A 20,475-nucleotide genomic window follows, 5' to 3' on the forward strand; every position below is an offset into this window, starting at 1 on the left:
GGCCTTCTCGAAATCATGCTGACTGCTTTTATAGTGCAATCCTATGCAAGTCTATTGAGAAGCCCTTCAATAGGGTAAATGTGTATAGGACTGCAGCCTCAAATATTTTCTGAATGGCTTAAAGTAGACCAGTTGCCTTTGAAGACAAATTGAAAGACAACACCTTGTGCCAAATAAATAATCCTCAATGCACGTTTGTGGTCTCTTCTGTTTTTCCCACACCAATATTCAAAGGCTGGAGGTTTTATATTTGTATGTATTTATGGAAATTTTACCCTACGGTTTACCAGCAACCGTGTCAGGGTTGCTTACAGAACAATGTCCCCCCCCCCCGCCGCCACCCAAAATAATGCAATATCAATACAATCAAAATAAAAGAGCTAAAAACTATCCGAGGATCTCAGCTACCATTAAAATAATGTGAGAATGGAACAGACTTTTCCTTGCACCTGAAACGTAATAAAGATTGTGGTTAAGACGCTGAATTGCAGACTGGAAGGTCAGCAGGACAGCAGTTTGAGACCCATGTGCTGCGTGATGGAGTGAGCTCCCGTCTTCAGTCCCAGCTTCTACCAACCTAGCAGTTCGAAAGCAAGAAATTGCACGTAGATAAATAGGTACCGTAACAGCGTTCCGTGCACCTCGGTGTTCAGTCATGCCGGCCACATGACCACGGAAGCGTCTTCGGACAGCGCTGGCTCTTCAGCTTAGAAATGGAGATGAGCACCACACCCTAGAGTCGGACACGACTGGTTGGGGACACCTTTAAACCTTTCTAGGGAGAGAATTTCATCATTTTGGCACCAGCACAGAAAAGGCCTCTCTCGGGTTGCCTAAATTCAGGGGACCCCTGCACAAAGGCCTCTGAAGAATTCTTAATTAACAGACAGGTTCATACAGGATGACACAGTCCTATAAATATGCCTCCCAGTTATGATGGAACTGATGGAATCAGGTACCTAAAGTTGTTTGAAATACTCATGGAACACATGCAAGCACAAGTCCTACAGTAAATTTGCTGGCATCATTTGTCTTGTGTGCTAGGTGAAGTCAACTATCACCTTCTCTTGGTGGCTAGGATTGATTGGTGTGGTGGACCTGACCCAGTAATTCCTTCCTTGCTGCTGGTGGGGATTGGGGCAGTCAGAGATAAAACCTAAATGAAGCTGTCGTTGGAAATGGCTGGCATGGCAGAGTACTAGTTTTAGCTCTGCACCTTAACCACAATCATGGAAATTATCTTGCTCACAGAATCATTGGGAGGGACTGAAGCTCAGTGGCAGAGCCCCTGCTTTGCATGCTGAAGGTCCCAGGTTCAATTCCCAGCATCTCCAGGGAGGGCTGAAAAACTTCTGCCTGGAACCTTGGAAAGCAGCTGCCGACCAGTGTTGGCAGTACTGGGCTAGATGGACCAACGGTCTGACTCAGTATAAGGAAACTTCCTCTCCTATCTATCTACCACAGATCTCTATTTTCTTTTCACCAATAAAATTGATGCAGTAGAACTCAAATGAAACTCTTCTATTTGTGACAGCTGCATTATTCTTTTCTATTTCATACCTCAGCACAGCTCTCAAAATTGTCTGCCTTCTCTTCCTGAAGATAAATCTGCTTTGTTACCGCAGCCCACTTCACTTGTTAAGTTATTTATTTATTCATTTGTTGCATTCAACATTTGGAAGCTTAGGGCTGCAATCCCAAGCACATTTCCCTCTGAATACGTCCTATGGAACACACCGGGACTTACTTCTGAGCAAACATGCATGGGATCATGCTGTAAATTAGACATGTTCACATTCTGGATTTTTGTAATCAACTACACTAATTAACATATTTTTAATATTAACCATTTTTAGACTACTGCAGATAGAAAAGTAAATGTGAGATAATGTAAGAAAATAATTTTTAAAAAGGTTGGATCCAAGATAAACACATGCAACTGGGCTCACAGAAACAAGCTCCCCTACCTCCTCTTCCCCATGGCAGCCCATCCACCTTCCCCAAATGCTACACAGAAGGTCAGGGGTTTGCTAAATGGGATACAGAGTGAGACAAGGAGAAGAAGGAAGTCTTTGCCAGGTATTCTGTGGAATTCCCCCCTTTCCTCCTCAGCCTCCTGCACCACAGCCTACTCATTTCAGCAGGGCCCTATGATGCTCTGTGTAGCATGGGTGGGGGAAGGCTAGAGGTGCTGCCATGAGGAGAAGGGTGTGGGGAAATCCTCTGTCAGTCCCGTTGCACATTCCTAAATCCAGATCCAATCCAATATATGAGAGAAATGTGAAAATTCCTTGTACTCAAGAAATACACCATTGGCTAGTAAACACCTTTCCATAATTACATTTCACAATTTCTCAAAAACATAAGTAAGATAAATATTTATTTACCATAATTTTATTCCACAGTTTCATGGGACTCCCAATTATCTCCAATGCAGAGAGTCATTGATCACATCCACACCTGTTTATCTTCACTTACTCTGGTGCTACAAGTCCATTCACTATATCAATATATCATAGACGGAAATAGGTTTGGTTCACTAGCTATAACTCTGAGTACTTCCTTCAAGATCAAGCAGTTTTCCAAACTGTTACATATGTCCACTATGATCCCAGACAAAGTATTCAAAGTATTTCCCTTCTGCACAAAGAATTTATATTATGCTCCACCTACTTTTCCACTGAGAAGTTCCATGGGCTCAGTGCCAGGGGCTTGGTTTTCCTTGAAGGGGGTCATTGGAGGCTTTTGTCATTTTGTAATATTTATGTTAATTTACAGATATAGAGGCTGAGCATAGATGGAGGCAAAGCCATAAACACTCCAACAGACAGGTAAAATAAAATCTACTGCTCTCACATCAGATTTCCAGGGAGAAAGACAGCACCCTAAGATGCTTACTGAGCCCAAACTCATTTCTCATTCTGTCTCTCAAACTGAGGTCTATTGTACTATTCACACACCCAGGTAGAAACGTGGAGGCGGGTGGAGCCCAGATGAGTCATCCCTTCTGACCATCACCTGAACCACCTAAATATCATGGGCTATCAGCACCCTTTTGTCCAGTTTAAGATGCTGGGCAAATATTGCCTCAGAGCAACCCACAGTAATAATCCTACTCACATAAATCCTATAGGAAACTCATAACAGGTGAAAGGCTAATAGCACAGATTAAAGTGTTTTGATCACATGCAAGTAGGGACTTTCTGCTGGGCCTTGAACTGTACAATTTCTCTGTTCTACAAATTTTCAGAAGGCCAGGAACTCAAGAGGCAATAGACATGTTGAACCTGAGGTGGTGATAGATTCGCTCGATGACTCATGCAGAGGTCTTTGTCTGAAATTGCCTTCCAAATAAAATGATCATGTTACCATGTGAGAAAACAAGGACAACACAATCTTATGCATTTTGTCTTAGAGGCAATTCCCAGCTATATTCAATGGGCTTACTTCCAGGAAGCCTTGCATAACATTGTAGCCTGAATCCTTCAGAACTGGTAGGTTCTGTATCATAGTAACTTATATATTTAGGGTTTTTTTTTCATATTAGCATGTTTCACTTACAGACTTCGCACAGGAAATTAAGGTGATGAAACTCCTTATTATGTGAGGAGTTTACTACAGACAGGCCTGGCACGAGATCCTAGCATAGTGGGGCAAATGTCAAGGCCCACATTCCCAAGAGGAAAGGATCCACCAGGGCTGACACCGCCATCTTTTAAATATATACACTTTTTTAAACAGTGGTGCTCAGCCTGGCTGTCAGCTGAGCAGAGAAGTGCAGAGCAAAGTAGCTACAGCCACCATCTTTATTACCCAGAATGCCTCTGGACCCCACCACAATGGGGCAGGTTCCCCCCTGCCCAACAGCCCTAAGAGGGAAGCCCATACTATGGCAAGCATTGTTATGTTCTTGGTGCCTAAGGGCTCCTTCACACGGGGCTTTTATTGCACGCTTGTGATTGGTCACTCATGGAAGTTTACCTTTACATGATGTCATCAACCTCCAGGGCATCTCCTGCGGTTTTTAACTTTTATCCCACTTTTTAAAAGATCGGAGATAATGCAGTATTTAAATGTAAATCCACTTTAATGGCCGTGTGGAATTGTGCAGTTCCACTATAACCACAGTGCCATGAGGCTCATAGGATGGCTCCATATGAGGTACGCTACTCCATCACAGAAAAAGGAAAGATATTTTGGGCTAGTCCCCCCCCCCAATTCCTAAGCTACTTTGCAGGGTTTTTCTATAATGGAAGGAGACATGTATGCTGCTCTGAGCTCTTTGGGAGAACAGCAGGATAAACATGTAATATGTAAAATTCTGAGGAGGTGGCAAAGAGGCTTTGAGAACTTGCTGAGAAAGACAGCCCTAAAAAAGCAGACCATGTCAGCCCATGTAAGGGAGCCAATCTTAATCCCACAAAGAATCCAGAAGCAGAAGCCTTGGTAAATTGCAGGGGGGGGGAAAGCCCCATGTGTTGACCCCTTAGGGATGCATAGAGCGCCATGCAAAGGAGAACTTGGCCTTTTAGGTTACACCTATGCACTTAGACAGCTGCATGCAGCCCCTGCTGATCAAGGAAGATGTTGATGCAATCTCTGATGATGTCAGGGTGAAAACTGAGCCCATAGAACCCCAGAGCAGTTCTGATTCTGAGGAGAAACAGCAATCTGTGGGAGAGGAGCCCACTCATCCCTCACAGGCACAGCAGCTGGCAAAGATTCCTCCTGCCAGCATTCCTGAGATAGATAGTGACCCTGGCAGTGAGAGAGTGCGGGAGGGGGGCTTGCTAGATACTCGACGCAGACACAGAGAGCGACGAGCGATGGAGGGCGCGGAAAGGAGGCGTAGTGCCCGTTTGGCGCGCAAGCAGCGGTTGCGTCCCGTGGACCCAAGGGAAAGAGGGAGGAACTCTCCCTAGCCCATAAGTTCAGGATCTGCAAGTGATTCTCCTTCAAACAGGGACCAACTGCCTAACCCGGAGCATAGGCTACTCTGCTGTTCATTGCTTAGTCGCTGGTGATTAGCATCTGAAAGAGTCATTAAGTTGTAAAAGGATTAAAGCCTTGAAAAGAATCCTTTTGTCTGTGTCTTGAGTTGGCTATTGGAGTAGACTGAAAGAGGCCACTAGGGCACTCCTGACAGATTGCACCAGTCACCCAAATGGGAGGCAAGCAGTCCACTTCCAAAGATGTGATTGATGCTATGGGAACTGAGAACGCCAATCTTTTTGATCGGGGCTACACCACCCTAAAATAGGAATCACGTGCTGGTTTCACATGCACAGGTCTTTGTGGATTAGGGCAAATGTGTGCAAAGAAATGTCCTTTGCATGCATCGATATTCAATTCTAAAGAATGGTTCTATATTCTTGGCAGCCACTGTGTGTGGGTGGTGGTGAACGAGTGACTCTCTTGCTTGAATAATCTAGAACAATCTGCATGTTTGTGCTCTCTGCTTGGGACACAGTTAATCTGGGTTATAGAGGTTTATTGGGGATAAGTATAGGTAAATGTCTTGCCCTGCATTTGACAGACTTTGGGGTTAAATGATCTTTGGCCTCTTATGGCTATATTATGTTCAACATAGAAGCCAAGGCAAGCAAAAACAAACCACCGAGGAATGGCTGTCCTTAGCTAGCCTGTGTTAGCTAGAAATATTTTTTAGTTTACTCAGTGGAATAATTATGTATCTGTTGATGACTGCACTGCAATTCATGTGAACCACTGAAAATAAATAGGCAGTTTCTCTAGGCCCAAAGAGAGATACAGACAATCTCAACCCCTACTGTTTCTCCAACATGAATTTGGAAAAACTAAAAGAAAAGTTAGTCGAAAGCAGGAGGAAGTCCATTTCACTTTTAACATTTTTTAGATGCACCAAAGGTCACATTTCTGTAGTTCTGTTCAATTTTTCTATGGATTATTTTGCATATAGAAGAGGCTTCATTGAGTTCCCAGTGTGAGGCAAAGAAAATGCAGACAATATGAATTGATGCCATAATCTTGTTTGTTCTTGGAAAATTATTTTCTAAATGTGTAAATAAGCAACAAAGTCTCTTACAGGACACTACATGGAATACAATCTGTGATTAGAATAATAGAATCATAGAATAGTGGGGTTGGAAGGGGCCTACAAGGTCACTGAGTCCAGCCCCCTGCTCAATGCAGGAATCCAGGTCACAGCATCCCTGACAGATGGCTGTCCAGCCTCGTCTTGAATGCCTCCAGTGTGGGAGAGCCCACTACCTCCCTAGGTAATTGGTTCCATTTATATGTTAATATAAATGTTTTGTTGAACCCTGATGTAAAAAGAAAATTATGCCTTGGGATTCCATGACGATGCTGTAACATTCACCTTTCCCTCCTCCACTGGTGATATCGGCAGTTTAATATCCACCAGGCAAGTCTATATGCTTATTAGAACCAAAATACTGAAGATAAAGGTTTACAATAAAGAGATAAAAAGAAAAGGAGATTATAAATCAAAGGACAAAAAGGAGGCGAAAGATTACAATGCATGAGGTATAATATTCGATGTGGAGATGCAGTACCACAGGCATGTTTTAATATAATAGGACAAAGCTTTTCCAACAGATGCAGAATGGCTTCAGATTTACTTTCAAACAATATTCCTGCTAGTTAATCTTTCAACCCTGTTCAACCACTAACAGGATTCTAATCCTCCAACACAATAATCTTGGATATACACTTATCTTTTTCTCCCAGGAAAAGAAGCCAAGTCTTAACAGTATACAGTAAAGTAGATTCCACTGGGTTTGTTAAAGGTGCACTCTTTTAATTTTGGAGTGTATCTGCTATTAACAGGAGATAACGTGCTGCGTGCCTACACTGATGAAACAATATTCAATTTCATTTTTGCCTTAAGCATATCAGTAGGGATCTACTGACAATTTAAGCATACAACCTAATTCTGATTAGAAAGCACAGTGAACTCCTATTATGAAATTGTGCAGACATGGCTGGCAGACTCAGCATTAAATGCTCCAGGATGCTTATTAGAAGGTACCTTAAAAAGTCATCCCCAAATATGATAAGCCACGTTGACCCAGGTGTAGCCTGACTATGCAAGGGTAGAGAAGGAAAGGGGTTTATTTATATGCTGTGCTTCTGCAATCCTTGAAGGAGGGGTACTTAAAAATCAACATAACTGTGATCACGGTGACCTCATTCCATCTATTGACCCAGTTCACATGTAATGCCAATTTGTGAGTTATTGAACCCACAAATTGGTGGGGGTGAGCAGGAGCAAGCAAGCACATTGCCTTTGGCACACTCCAGACTTCTGCTTTCAGTAAACAACCCACAGTCACCCCATTCCTAGGTGGTGAGCATGAGTCCAACCCAAGGCACTCTGAATTGTTTAGGGGTTAAACAACCAAGAGTTAACCTACGATCTGTTGTTGAGTTAACTCTGGTTTGTTTAACCCCTAAACAATTCAGAGTGTCCAGGTTCAGTTGTCACACTTACAGCATATGAACAAGACAACCGTATGTTGTTTACTGAAGGTGGGTGTGAGAAGCACGCCAGAGGCAGTGCACTTCCTTGCTCCTGCTAGCGCCCACCCAGCAACCCATAGGTTCATCACCCTAGTTGTAGGTTAAGCAACCCATGTAGGTTAAACAGCTACATGTGAACTGGGCCACTGTCAGTGGCTGAAGTGAATGGAGTATTATTTATTTATTTCAGATATTTCTTACCCAAAGTGGGGTACAAACAATAAAACACAGGAAAATAATACAGCATTGATACACACACAAAACCCCATAATCAAACAGGGGAAACCAGTAGTACTTGCAACAAACGTGTTAAGAGCCATGCCAGATCAGATCAAAGGCCTATCTAGTTCAGTATTCTGTTCCCACCATGGTCAACTAGCTGCTCTGGGAAGCACACAATAGGACATGAATGCAATAGCACTCTGTGTTCCCCAGCAACTGGTATTCGGAGGAATGTTGTCTCTGATACTGGAGATAGTATATAGCCATCATGACTAGTAGCCATTGAGACCCTTCTTCACCATGAACAGCCTTCTCCTCCATTGACTTGATTGGTACTTAGTCATGACTAACTTTAGCTGTGTTGGAGCCCATCATCAAGCTGAACACAAATGAATCCTAAACTATGCAAATCAGTCACAGCCAAAAGGAGGTCACAAAATGGTGTCGCAAAGGAGAAAAATAAGGTAAATGGAGATAATACAAAGGAAAAACCAAGATGGTCGGCAAAAGCTGTTGTAATTCTCCACAAAATTAGTGTTACCTCTTTATCTTAGAACCAAAGAGAACCATTTTGAAAATGTATTTGGGCCTCCCCCATTATATGCCAACTATAAGGAACCCAATCCAGCTCTCTGGCACATAGCTTGAGTTTTAGGCACTTCTCAACCATTCTTCTACTGAAAAGATGTCATCATCATCTTTTCAGCACAAAAATGTATGGATGCTTGTAATGGCATGGAGAAAATGTCCCATCCCCCATTACTGCACACAAGCAGTTTGCTATTTGGAAAGAGCCGCCGTAATCAGCCATTTAAGCATCTCTGTCTAGAGGCTAATGCATTTTCTTTTGTCCTTAGACACCATTGGAATTTGATTTATCATGCCTGTAAGATGAGAAGCATATCCAAAAACTCAAAACATAAATAATATTCATCAGTCAACTTTGTTTGACATATAGGATTATTATGAAGTAATATACAGGATTATGTTATATACAGCATTATTACCTGATGTGGTTGTGAACTTGAGCATCTGCTATATGAAGGAGCACCTGAAGTCTTGCTGGCTGTAGGCTTCTGAAAAACAACAGGGAAAAAACAGTTACTGTCATTCAGTGGCAGACCTCAATATACATCACCTTGTATAGATCGAATTAGTTTCAGCACCGAAGAAAGCAATGCTAACCATTTATTGGATCAAGGGAATCTTGTTGGGGGCAATCCAATACCAGGTGCCTGTGAAGAGAAGGGTGTTATGTAGACCCCAACAAAATGGAAATAGCACACTTGCACTAAACTCAGATACCCAAGATATGGCTCTCCATGTATCAGGGAAGCTCTTTTCTTTGGCTGTGTATCCATTCACTTGCCTGCAGTGGATTCTGGAAATCGTTCCACTGGTGTGTTGGAGAGTGCCAGGAAAGGGAACAGAAAACTAGACTAAATCTATGTGCTCCATGCCCTTTCCCAACAGATTAAAAAACACCATGGCTCATAGTAATAACGGTAATCGGTTAGGAGTGGGACATAACCAAGTATATTTAGAAGATTACTTGACAGTCTGCTTCCCATCTAGGTATGAGTCATATGGTTAAGCCACTAGGTGGCCGGGAATTAGGTATATCTGGGTGGAGTTTTCTGTTGCTGTTCTGTTCATGTTGACACAGAGACAATAGAGTTTTTTGTTTAGCTCTCTCTAAGCCAGGGATGCACAACTCTTTCAGTCCCAAGGGATATATATGATGTTGGCTTAGGGGCCAGGGACCTCCTGCATGCAAGTATGCACATACGTGCGCACACACATATATACTCACACACTTACTGTAAAACAGTTGCTCCTGTCACTCTCACCATCAGCAACACTCACAGGGCAAGAGTAATAGACACTCTGGTGGCCACTCTCAGAGGGCAAGACTCATGGAGCCTGCTGAGAGTGCTGCTAGAGTATCTTTTTCAGCTGGAAGGCAACAAGCAAAGGAAACCAGGTTTGTTTGTGGCAGAAACAGCAAATGGGGTATGGGGGTGGGGGAATTCAGCAGTAGCAGCAATAGGGATGTCATGGGGGCCAAAGGTTGTGCAACCCTGCTCTAAGCCATCTATGATATCACACTCAGAGATCTGGCTCTGGTATGATGGGGGGAGTAAAAGAAACTCTGGGGGAGAGGGGGAAGAGACCCAGTTGCAAGGGGTAGTATTTTTTTTTAAGTAAAGAATAGGAAATCCTACCATCCCTAGGGCAGGAAACAAGATGTAGAACTACATATTCTAGGACACATTGATTTTTCAACAGTCATTTGATGTGTAGAATCAACAACAAAGTGAAGAAACAGTCACATTAAGCCACAGTTACCTGTTTTCTTCTTGCTTTTTTGATATTTAAAATGGAGCCGATACTCACCATTCCATTTTATACCAGGGCTCCATTATATACAGTCTTTTATAAGCACAAAAACCCTTGAAGCCACTATTAGTATAAAATACGGCCGTATTACGGAATTATTAATATGGCAACTGCCTCCCTTTAATCCAAATTACTTTAATTAAAAAGATAAAAGAATTTAAAAGCTCCAGACAGCTCCTTACTAATGAAACCATCAGAATACAAAAGGCACTTTAAACAGAGAGCTGGATGGGCTGGGAAATAGTAGATTCCCCCACAGATTGTTTTTAAGGAAATACTGCAGTGTGCAGGAAAAATAGCTTCCAGCTTTGCTTGAGGAAAACAGGTACAAAAGGTTTAGGGCTGCAGAACCAAGTAACATAAGAAATCTCAGTATCTACCACTAACAGAAAAGACTTAAATGGTTCTATACACTTCAGTAACACTTTATATTTTGACTTCCCCCCATGGTACATTTGGAACTCTGAAGCACTATCTTGTGGAAATGTTGAGGAACTATTAAAGATGTGGCGGCTTGGGAAAAAACCCAGAAAAAATAGTTAAAAAAAACATTTTTTCCACAAATTGTCCAAAGATACCAGGGGGGCAGGGATGTAAAAATGTCCCCCACCCCTTCAGGTGTATCTGTTTTTTTCCCCCTCAATTTTTAATGGGTTTTTCCCAGACTTTCACATCTCTAGGCACTGTCGATTCCAAGTGAATGCAGACAAGACTGAGAACTTTTCTTTTTCTTGGTGGTGATACAATTACATAACTTAGGGCACAATCCTCAGCTATGCTGAGAAATGCTGGGAGTTGTAGGACTTTTTTCTGTCTATACATGCATAGGACTGCGGCCTTACACATCCAAACTCTCTATGAGATTCTCCTTAGATAGTTTAGATAGTTTTACTCTTAACTGTCCCACAAGCTCAGCCATGATATACTAAGGCAAGCCAGCCTTCCCCAAACTAGTGCCCTCCAGATGTTTCAGACGACAAGTCCTATCAGCCCCAGACTGCATGGCCAAAAACCAAAACATCTGGAGGCCACCAACTTGGAGAAGGCTATAACAAGGCATTTCCTTTCCCTCTTTTCTCTTAATTAGTGGTCATCTTTTATTGTTATGTAATTTCTTTCTTTTTCTTGCCTGTATTTTTAGCTTTATTTCAAAATAAAACTCCATTAAATGAAAAGAAACAAGAATGAGATCACAATAATTGGCAGACCCTGAAATCTGAAAAAAGAGAGAGATGTAGTTGTTGGTTCCTGATAAGCAGGGTTGGCATCACCACTTAGCATCTTTGGGAAGCTGCTGGAGACCCAGAACTCTGGAAGGCCTGCCGCTGCTGCCTGCCTCGGGTCCTGTTTTGAATTATGTTTTTCTGGCCTGGTACTCTGAACATTGCCAGTCATCTAGCCACCATTTTCATTTCTTCCAATATCCTGGAATGATGCTACATCAGAGGCACTGGTAGGATGGCCACTTACACAAAAGGACATATATTTGCATAAGGTGTCCATATGCTACCTTATGTGTACAGATGTATATTTAGAAACAATTACTATAATGTAAGCAAAAAGATAATACATCTCGCTGTAGTGAGAGAGACTGCTGTCTAGACGCTAACTACTGATAGGCAACTTCATGGTCTCTGTTCTCCCTTCTTGTGGTTCTTTATCTTTAAACTGGACTTGGACTGGAGAGTTCTTCAAACAGAGGGTGCATTCAAAAAGAGGACTGTCCTCGACTTCCGGCTAGGACCGATGTCACTCTGGCAGCTTCCCATGTGTCTCCATGGGAGCTTTTTCAAACAGCTTTTTCAAGGGTTGAGAAACCTTTTCATTCCCCCCTGGAATTGAAAAGGGGGGCAAGGTAGTAGCCCTGGACAACATCTTGGAGAAAAGTAACCCCCATGAGATAGTGGGGGGAGGGGCTGGATTCCAGGATTATCTCTCCAGAGCTTTACCAATGCAAAAAGCTGTACTGAGACTCCTATTTTATAGGAGAAAACAGGGCTGAGGTGTTCCATAATAATATATGCTTTAAGAAATATCAACAACCTCTGAGGGATGATTTAAGAAATGTTAACAATACCTGAGAACATCTGAGGACCTGTAAGTTCTGTTTGAGAGAAACATATCTGCGCCGAGGAGAAGAAAGGAGCTGGCATCTACTCCCCCCGCATCTTCTGTGTCAAAAGTGTTGAAAACAGAAGATATAGGGGAATTATTTACGCTGATAAAGACTTTATCTTCGCAATTTACAGAACAAGTCAAAAGGTTGGATTTAATCCAAAATTCCATCACCGCCCTGCAAGGAGCTGTAGATTTAATTAATGCGTCACAGCAAAAAATGGAGATGAAAATTAATGAGCTTGAAGACCGAGTGGCAGGAAATGAAACTACAACACAAATTTGTTTTAAAAATATCTCTGATAGAATCTCTCAAGTAGAGGCCTTCATGGAAAGATCCAATGTACATATTATTGGGATTAAAAATCTGCCTAATGATGTAAAATTGCCTATTGTTGTGGATAAACTTTTGCATGAGATACTCCCTATTCCATCTGATTATTTACTTGATATTGAGCAGACATTGTGTGTGCCAAATGCTAAAGGGACTGATTACATGATCATAGCTCAATTTGCAAAAGTCTCCACAAAGAATTATATCCTGTGTTTGGCAAGGGAGGCTGGAAGCCTTTCCTGGAAACAAGAAACAAGTTATGTTATTTCCAGACTATATCAAAGAGGTGGCGAATAAAAGAAGGCAATTTATCAAAGCAAAGCATATGGCAAAACAAATGAACTTACAATATTACTTAAAATATCATGCTATACTTTGTATGGTGTCTGAAGGTCAGATGAAGAAGTTTCTAAATCATGAAATGGCAGAGGCATGGCTTAACGTAAAAATGCGTGAGAATTCTGTTACAACCCCATGAACTGGAATCTTTAAACAAGCTTTGTTAACTGTTTGTGTTTAGTCAATATGATCCAGGCTAATTCAGAAGATAAATGATTATATTTATATTGGTTTACTCTCTTTCATCTTTTATTTTTTCTTGCTTTTCTTTATATTGTTTATTTTAAAATAGATAATATATCTAGTATAAAATATATTACTGAGTGTTGAAGGTTTATATTAAGTTTTATTATTATATAAAACTATATATTTTATTATTATTATTAATAATAATATAGGCTTTTGGGAATGAATTGTAGACCTGTTTCTTTGATATAAGATTGATGATATGATATAGAAATGTAAGGTTGTTTATTAAACTGTAAGATGTTAAGGTTATAGATATAGTTTTTAAAATAGAATGGCATCGGAGGCCAGGGGGTGTTGGAGTTTAAATTCAATACTTTAAGGGGGAGGGAGAGGGGGAGGGAAGGGGGAGGGAGGGAATTTTTCTTTTTTCTTCACTTTCTTTCCTCCTCCCTTCCCCCCCCTTTTTTTCTCCCCCCCCCCTCTTTTTTCTTCTCTCTTTGTTATTGTGGTGTCCTCATCAGAATATTGTACTGTTGGGAAACTGCAGTATTGATTAGGTTGTTGCTAATTTTGGTATTGTTTATTTCATTTATAAAAATAAAATAAATAAAATATTTTTTTAAAAAAAGAGGACTGTCCTCCAATGGGTCTGTACTCTGAGGCAGGACACCTGCTCACTCTAGACATTGGGGAAAATTTGAATGATAGCTGGAGCCAATGTCCCAGAGCAGCTTGGAGTATACCTCGAAATGCTGCTGCTGCCACCACCAGGTGAATCCACCAAGGCCCAATGCAGGAGGGGTAAGCCCAGCATCCCACTCATGGGAGAGGGCCCCTGCCTCAGGACACTTTGCCCAGGGCTTGTCAAAATTGGAGGAAGCTCTGTTGATAAGGTTTAGCTTACAGCCCAAGGGTGCTTCTCAATCACTGCTATATCTGGCACTTCAGATTAACAATGACTAAAAAAAATCAAATGGACATTTGTCCTGTCTGAAAGATACCGTCCCCATTCCTTGCAGCTTGCATACTTTCCAGTATTTCACAGAGGAAAATAGGGACATGATTGTAATACCAATTCTTACACCAAGGACAACTGCCTAACGTCTTCACCCCTCTTGGGTTTTCAACACCTCACAGCTGCAGTATGTGAAATGACAGGCTGCGTACACGAAGGAACAAGAGCATCACGCTCACACACAGAGAGATTTCACTCCTAGAGACCCTGGAGAAAGTGTCAAACTCTAAAGAATCAAGTCAAGAAATCCACACTAACAGCATTTTAACAAGGCATCCACAAAAGGCAAAAGTAGGATGGGTATTCAGATGACACCCCCTGTATACATTAAAAGAACAATTGAAGGGGTTCCAAGGCTAGGTGGGCTAGCCATGCCCTCCCCCACTGACACGCTCAGCAGCCCCCCCACACACACACACATACACAACCTGCATACCATTTTATACCATGACTTCTGATGATGCTTTGAGATGTAGCTTGGGTTGTAGGGTTCCGCTAGGGATCAGATCAGGGCCAGGTCTCTCAGGAACCAAGGCAGAAAGAGATCAGCCCACAAACAGCTCCAGGTGGTGCTGGAAACCAGACAAGATTGCCTGAATGTTGCTCCAACAAAGAGCAACCAGACCAAGTCCGAGGCTTAAAAAGGAAGCTACAGACCTTTAGCCTGGTGAGCTCTGCCTCTATCTTTACTGAGGATTTGGCCCCTACAGAGGCCTGGTCTGTTTAAGAGGACTCAGGTTGCAGCAACGTAGGAGCGATTGTGGCATGTTATTCTCTTCATGGCCGGAGCCCTCAGAGCCTGAGGACGATAATGGACTGGAGCCTCCTCTGGATGCAGGGAAGCTGCCCTCTGGGGTTCCTCTGGAGAACTGCATCCTGGGGAAATAGAAGTGTCACCATGCCTTTCCATGGCTGAGTCTTCCCCTACTGACTCTGGAGTCTCTTCTGACGATGAGGGGTTGGAATCCTCCGATGCTGATGGCTCGAGGTGCTGGTACAGGACAGCCCGCTGACTGTGCATTGAGTTGACATGAAGATGCTCTGAGTGCATGCATCATTATGTGTGTAGAGACCTTCCATGTGTGGGGTGGGGGCAGATTGGGCCAGAGTCTCCTCTGATGTCAAGAAAGCTCTATGCATGTACATTAGCATGCACAAAGAGCCCCTTTACACACCAGCCAAAGGCATGGGGAGATGGTGTATTAGCAGCAGAGGTCAGGACTGTCCCATGTGGCTTCATGTTTCCCTCCCACATTCTTTCAGTGCATGGGGGTGTTGTCCGATTCCTCCCCCCCTCCCCAAGTGATAGTGATTTACCTGCAATGTAAATGGGGGCATTTGGGGCATATGGTTTTGCTACTGCTTTACATGATTCCATTTATTTCCTTTTCTTTGTTTGTTTACATTGCATTTCTCCAAGGAGCTCAGGAGAGCATACATGAGATTATCCCATTATGTTCTCACAACACCCCTGCAAAATAAATTAAAAGATTACAAATGCTGTGGCTTCAAAAGAGCCACCTGTATTATGTTCACTGCTACTGGAGATCAAAGGCCTGGTCTACTGACCTTTTAAGTCAGAGTGCTTGGATTTAACTGAAATAATAACCTCAGATTGTGACATTCATGGCTGATTCAGTATGGTAGTACTAGATAATTTTATCCTGATTTCTTCATTTTCCCCTTGGAGATTTCTGAATTATCCTTCACTGTACACAGGCAGACTCCTCACAACCTTCTTAGGCCATGCTCTACAAACGATTCACAAAGGCTGAATATTTGTGGATTTCATTCCCATAAACATAGCATTTCACACTTACTTACATCCTACATGAAGCATGGCTTTGAAGGAATGAGGCAGGCCTCCCAAGGAAGGCATGGAGAGTCGCCAGGGGAGAAGACGTACATTTATCCCTAGCCAGGAAAAAATATTTCCAAGCCCTTTTGTTGACGGACATGGCCTCTTGGTGCAATCTATTTTTTTTAAGCAAAACATTTGGCTAGGCACTATCAAGCACATTGTAGGCATGGGTAACCTGGCACATTCTCTCTTCCTTTTGTTTGTCCCTAAACTAGCCTTCCCCAATCTGGTGCCCTCCAGCCAGTTTGGACTTCAACTCCCATAGCCCCAGTCAGCATGGCCAATAGTCAAGAACAGTGGGAGCTGTAGTCCAAAATATCTGGAGGGTACCAGATTGGGGATGGTTGTCCTAAACTAAGGTCACGGGTGAATGTTGCAACCTAAACGTTTTAACCAATTTGGTTGAGGATTAGGCAGTTGATTTCTTAAGGTCAGGACTCAAAAGGCAATTAGGGCAAGGTTTGAGAGCTTTGAGGCAAGGAAACAAGCCTTTAAGGGTGCAATCCTATGCATGTTTAGACAGAAAAAAGTCCTACAACTCCCAGAATTCCCCAGCAAGCATTCCCAAGGAATGCTGGGAGTTGCAGGACTTTTTTCTGTCTAAACATGCATAGGATCACACCTTAATTTCCTTAGGGCACAATCTTATGGCCGCTAGTCAGCAGAGCCCACTCTCCGAGGTCAGTTCCCTGACAACCGATCCTCACCCACTCCCCCAGTGCCTTGTAGGCAGTGCAGAGCAGCCCTGCACTCCACGCTCAGAAGAGGAGCATGGAGCAGAAAAAACAGAGCAGTCTTAGGGGCGTGCTGGGGAGAAGTCAGAAATCTGGTACAACACATCCAATGTATCACCATAGAATAGAATCATAGAATAGTAGGGTTGGAAGGGGCTTGCAAGACCATCCAGCTGCCGCGTTCCACCGTCCGACTTCCTGTGGCTAGACAGCCAAAATTGGCTGTCTAGCCACAAATACAGCGTGGCTGAAGCATGGAGGGGATGATCCACTCTGCACTTCTCCTGCCCTGCATTGGATAGGCCATCGCCTCCGAGTTAGGAGGCAGCCGCCTATCCCAGTAGGATTGCTCCCTATTTAATTGATGGCCTTTGTATGCTGTCCATAACAAAGTTCTCAGGGCCATCAAATTGTGATATAAAGCAAAATGTGTGATCTAAAGAAAATTATCCAAACTCAGATGTGAATGGAATGTAAGAGAGTTATATGCAACAAACTTGTTAGTTGCACATAAATTATTGAAGGATCGTTAAAAGGAAAGGGTGTCAGATATTTTTATATGCTAGTGCCAGAGATAACTTTTGCTTTACAGGAATCAATGTAAGAACAAGATGAGACAAGAACAGAGAAGATACTGCATGGAAGTGCCAGCCATTAAGAATCTATATCATTATACTTATTCCATCAGAACTCACCCCTCCAGAATTTCTATGTACCTGGACAGATGAATTTTGATGGAATAAGTATAATGAATGGATTTACCTAGAGTACAGAATCTCACTGGCATTGAACAGCTACAGACATGTTCTGTACCTTCTCTGACTTTTCCACCAGCAGATAACTATTTTGAGAAGTTCAAATCATTCATTGCTGGTGGGATACCAGGGATGGCCAGAAGGCAGATCTCCAGATATTTTGGACTTCAACTCCCAGAAGTCCCTGCCAGCATGGCTAATAGTCAAGAATACAGGGATTTGAGATCCAAAACATCTGAAGATCTACTTTCTGCCAACCCCTGGGATACAAAACTGGTCAAAACAAAAATCCATCAAACCAGTTCTTTTGCATTCCTGGCAATAGCTGTTGATTTGCCTTTTCAAGCTAAACCCATTCCAAAGGTTTCAGAATATTTTTGAAGAATTACACTTGATTTGAAATTAAGATGATTTTCTCTACTAATTCTATTCAGCCACTTGGTATACAAGAAAATAAGGCAGGAATGTATTTGTAGTTGGAGTGGAGAAGCAGGGCCATTTCACCAGCCATGCTGAAAGTCCTCCCCCATGAAGGCTCCTCCTCCCATAGCTCTCACCACCACCAGCCACTGCAGCAGGCCACGTTGAGGGAGGCAAGAGGGGAAGTGGGTCTATTCTACCTGTTTTTCTGATGGCAGGTAAGCAGCTCTGGGAGAGTTTTTGGCTGAAGAATGGGATAAAAATACTTTAAATAAATAATAATAAATAATATTGTGGCTCTTTAATCTGACAGAAGAAAATGAAGCTATTACCATGAACAGGGAAGGGATGTAGCAGTGTTAGAGCACATGTTTTGCAAGCAAATGTCCCTAGGTTCAATCCTTGGCATCTCCAGGTAGGACTGGAAGACCTTTGTTAGTCAGAGTAGACAATATTGCTCTGGATAACTCAATATTGTTCTAGATGACCCAATATTTCTCTAGGTGGCCCAGTATTGCTCTATATGATTCAGTATTGCTCTATATGGCCCAATATTGCTCTAGATGGAGGTAGAAGACAGCATCATATGTTCCTATGAAGATAATCCCAGAACATTTCTGAGTCAGAGCACATGTTTTGCAAGCAAATGTCCCTAGGTTCAATCCTTGGCATCTCCAGGTAGGACTGGAAGACCTTTGTTAGTCAGAGTAGACAATATTGCTCTGGATAACTCAATATTGTTCTAGATGACCCAATATTTCTCTAGATGGCCCAGTATTGCTCTATATGATTCAGTATTGCTCTATATGGCCCAATATTGCTCTAGATGGAGGTAGAAGACAGCATCATATGTTCCTATGAAGAATCCCAGAACATTTCTGAGTCAGTCAATGTCAGTGATGATGATATTGATTTTAGGGTGGAGTTGACAGTCTTCTGCACTGCCATACAAGACCTGTACCATCAGCTACATGAACCTCCAAGCTTATCATTACAATTTATGTTTATATTTATTAAATATAAATTAATTAGTTAGTTAGTATTATTTTTTTTCAAAAACATGAGTAAACAAAGGAACTTCCATGAGATATATTTTCAGGCCAGAAATCACATTAACCCTATGCATATTTACTGTGAAATAACTTCAACTGTGTTCAGTGGGGCTTATTCCCTAGTAAGTGTGTTTAGGATTGCACCCTATATTTCTTCTTCATGAATCAGTAATATTTAGTGGGGGCTTCCATGTCTCTATTCAGTGACATAATCATAAAGATAGTACTGAGAACAACTCAGAGTCAAATCCTAAACCTTTGCAAAACTTTAAATGGAAACATAGGTGCATAATCCAGGAAAAGCAAGTTGGAACATAGTCCCACTGAAGGCAATGGAATGGGCCTTAGGCTACAATCCTATTCACCGATGATGCAGATTGTGTGGCCCTCCATATGTTGTTGGACTGCAACTCCCATAAGCCCTAGCCAGCATAGCCATTGGTGAAGGATGTTGGGAGTTGCAGTCCAGCAACACCTGGAGGGCCACACATTTCCACATCCCTGTGATACACCCACCTGGGAGTCAGGGGACTTCCTTCTGAATAGACATGTCTAGGATTGCACTGTTAGCTGCAAGTAACTTAAGTCCCATGGATTTCAATAGGATGTAATTGTGACTTACTTTTGCTGATTGTGCCTAAGGTAAGAACCACTCAGTGAGTGCACTTGTTTAAGCAGCCACATCTTTCCCCACCTGGCTCAGAAAGTACAAAGACCAATGGAGGCTCAAGTGAGAAGCATCACAGTGCTTGAAAATCCAATGGAATCTTTTTCAAGACAGCTGAACTCTCCAGTTTCAGTGAACAGCTTAAAGCATTACACATAATACAACTCACTTTGTTTCACAGGCATCCAGCTCATCTGTATGATACTGACTCACATAATGTTCCCATTGACAGACCAGACATAGCCACCCTCATGTCAAAATGCAAGCTCCACACGGGATGGCATTTTAATGCTCAACAGATCTCTCTTAGTTATTTCAACTTTTTGCTTTCGTTTGTTTGATTGCCATTTTAGCAATATGACACTTGGCAAGCTGCCCTGGGAAGTTGTTGAAGGGAGGGGTGAAATCAAATAAGGGTGCAATACTATGCATGTTTAGACAGGGAACTGTCCTACAATTCCCAGCATTCCCCAGCCAGATGGCTGGGGAATGCTGGGAATTGTAGGACGTTTCCCTGTCTAAACATGCATAGGATTGCACCCTAAGTTTTTTTAATTAATTAAAAAAATGTAAGCTACATTTCATTGCCAAATATTTTGGGCACTATCTACTCTAATTCAGGCTCCATTCAAAAGAATGGAAGTTGTTCAGTGGACTGTGTCCATAAATTATTTGCTGATACATTTGCTCTCCCTCTAGCTCATTCTTATTCTCTCCAAAGCCCATCAAAGAATCTAAATCATGGCATGGGGAAAGGTTAGGCAGGCATTCAAATTTGTCTGTCACTGCAGGAGAAGAGATGCGACGTGGGGACTGCCGCAGCAATAAGTGTGAAAATCTATCATTCCTAC

The 20,475-nt window shown here is 42.3% G+C and overlaps 1 protein-coding gene across 2 annotated transcripts in view; it reads right to left on the reverse strand.

Moving 5' to 3' along the window:
• The window catches only part of RBMS3 (RNA binding motif single stranded interacting protein 3), a 1,080,127-nt gene that overhangs the window by 923,198 nt on the left and 136,454 nt on the right, over positions 1 to 20,475 (reverse strand). The window contains exon 1 of one of the 2 annotated variants that reach the window (XM_084858281.1): positions 8,751 to 8,813. Coding sequence is in view for 1 of the 2 variants with exons in the window: in XM_084858283.1 (XP_084714409.1) it covers positions 8,751 to 8,819 (69 nt within the window). In the remaining variant the exon portion in view is untranslated. Of the gene's footprint in view, positions 1 to 8,750; positions 8,820 to 20,475 lie in introns of those variants that run through there. The other variant, XM_084858283.1, reaches the window with a different exon arrangement.

The sequence above is a fragment of the Heloderma suspectum genome, chromosome 5 (assembly GCF_057233095.1).
Source record: "Heloderma suspectum isolate Gila_16-S chromosome 5, 16-S_ref, whole genome shotgun sequence".
Taxonomy (NCBI): Eukaryota; Metazoa; Chordata; class Lepidosauria; order Squamata; family Helodermatidae; genus Heloderma; species Heloderma suspectum.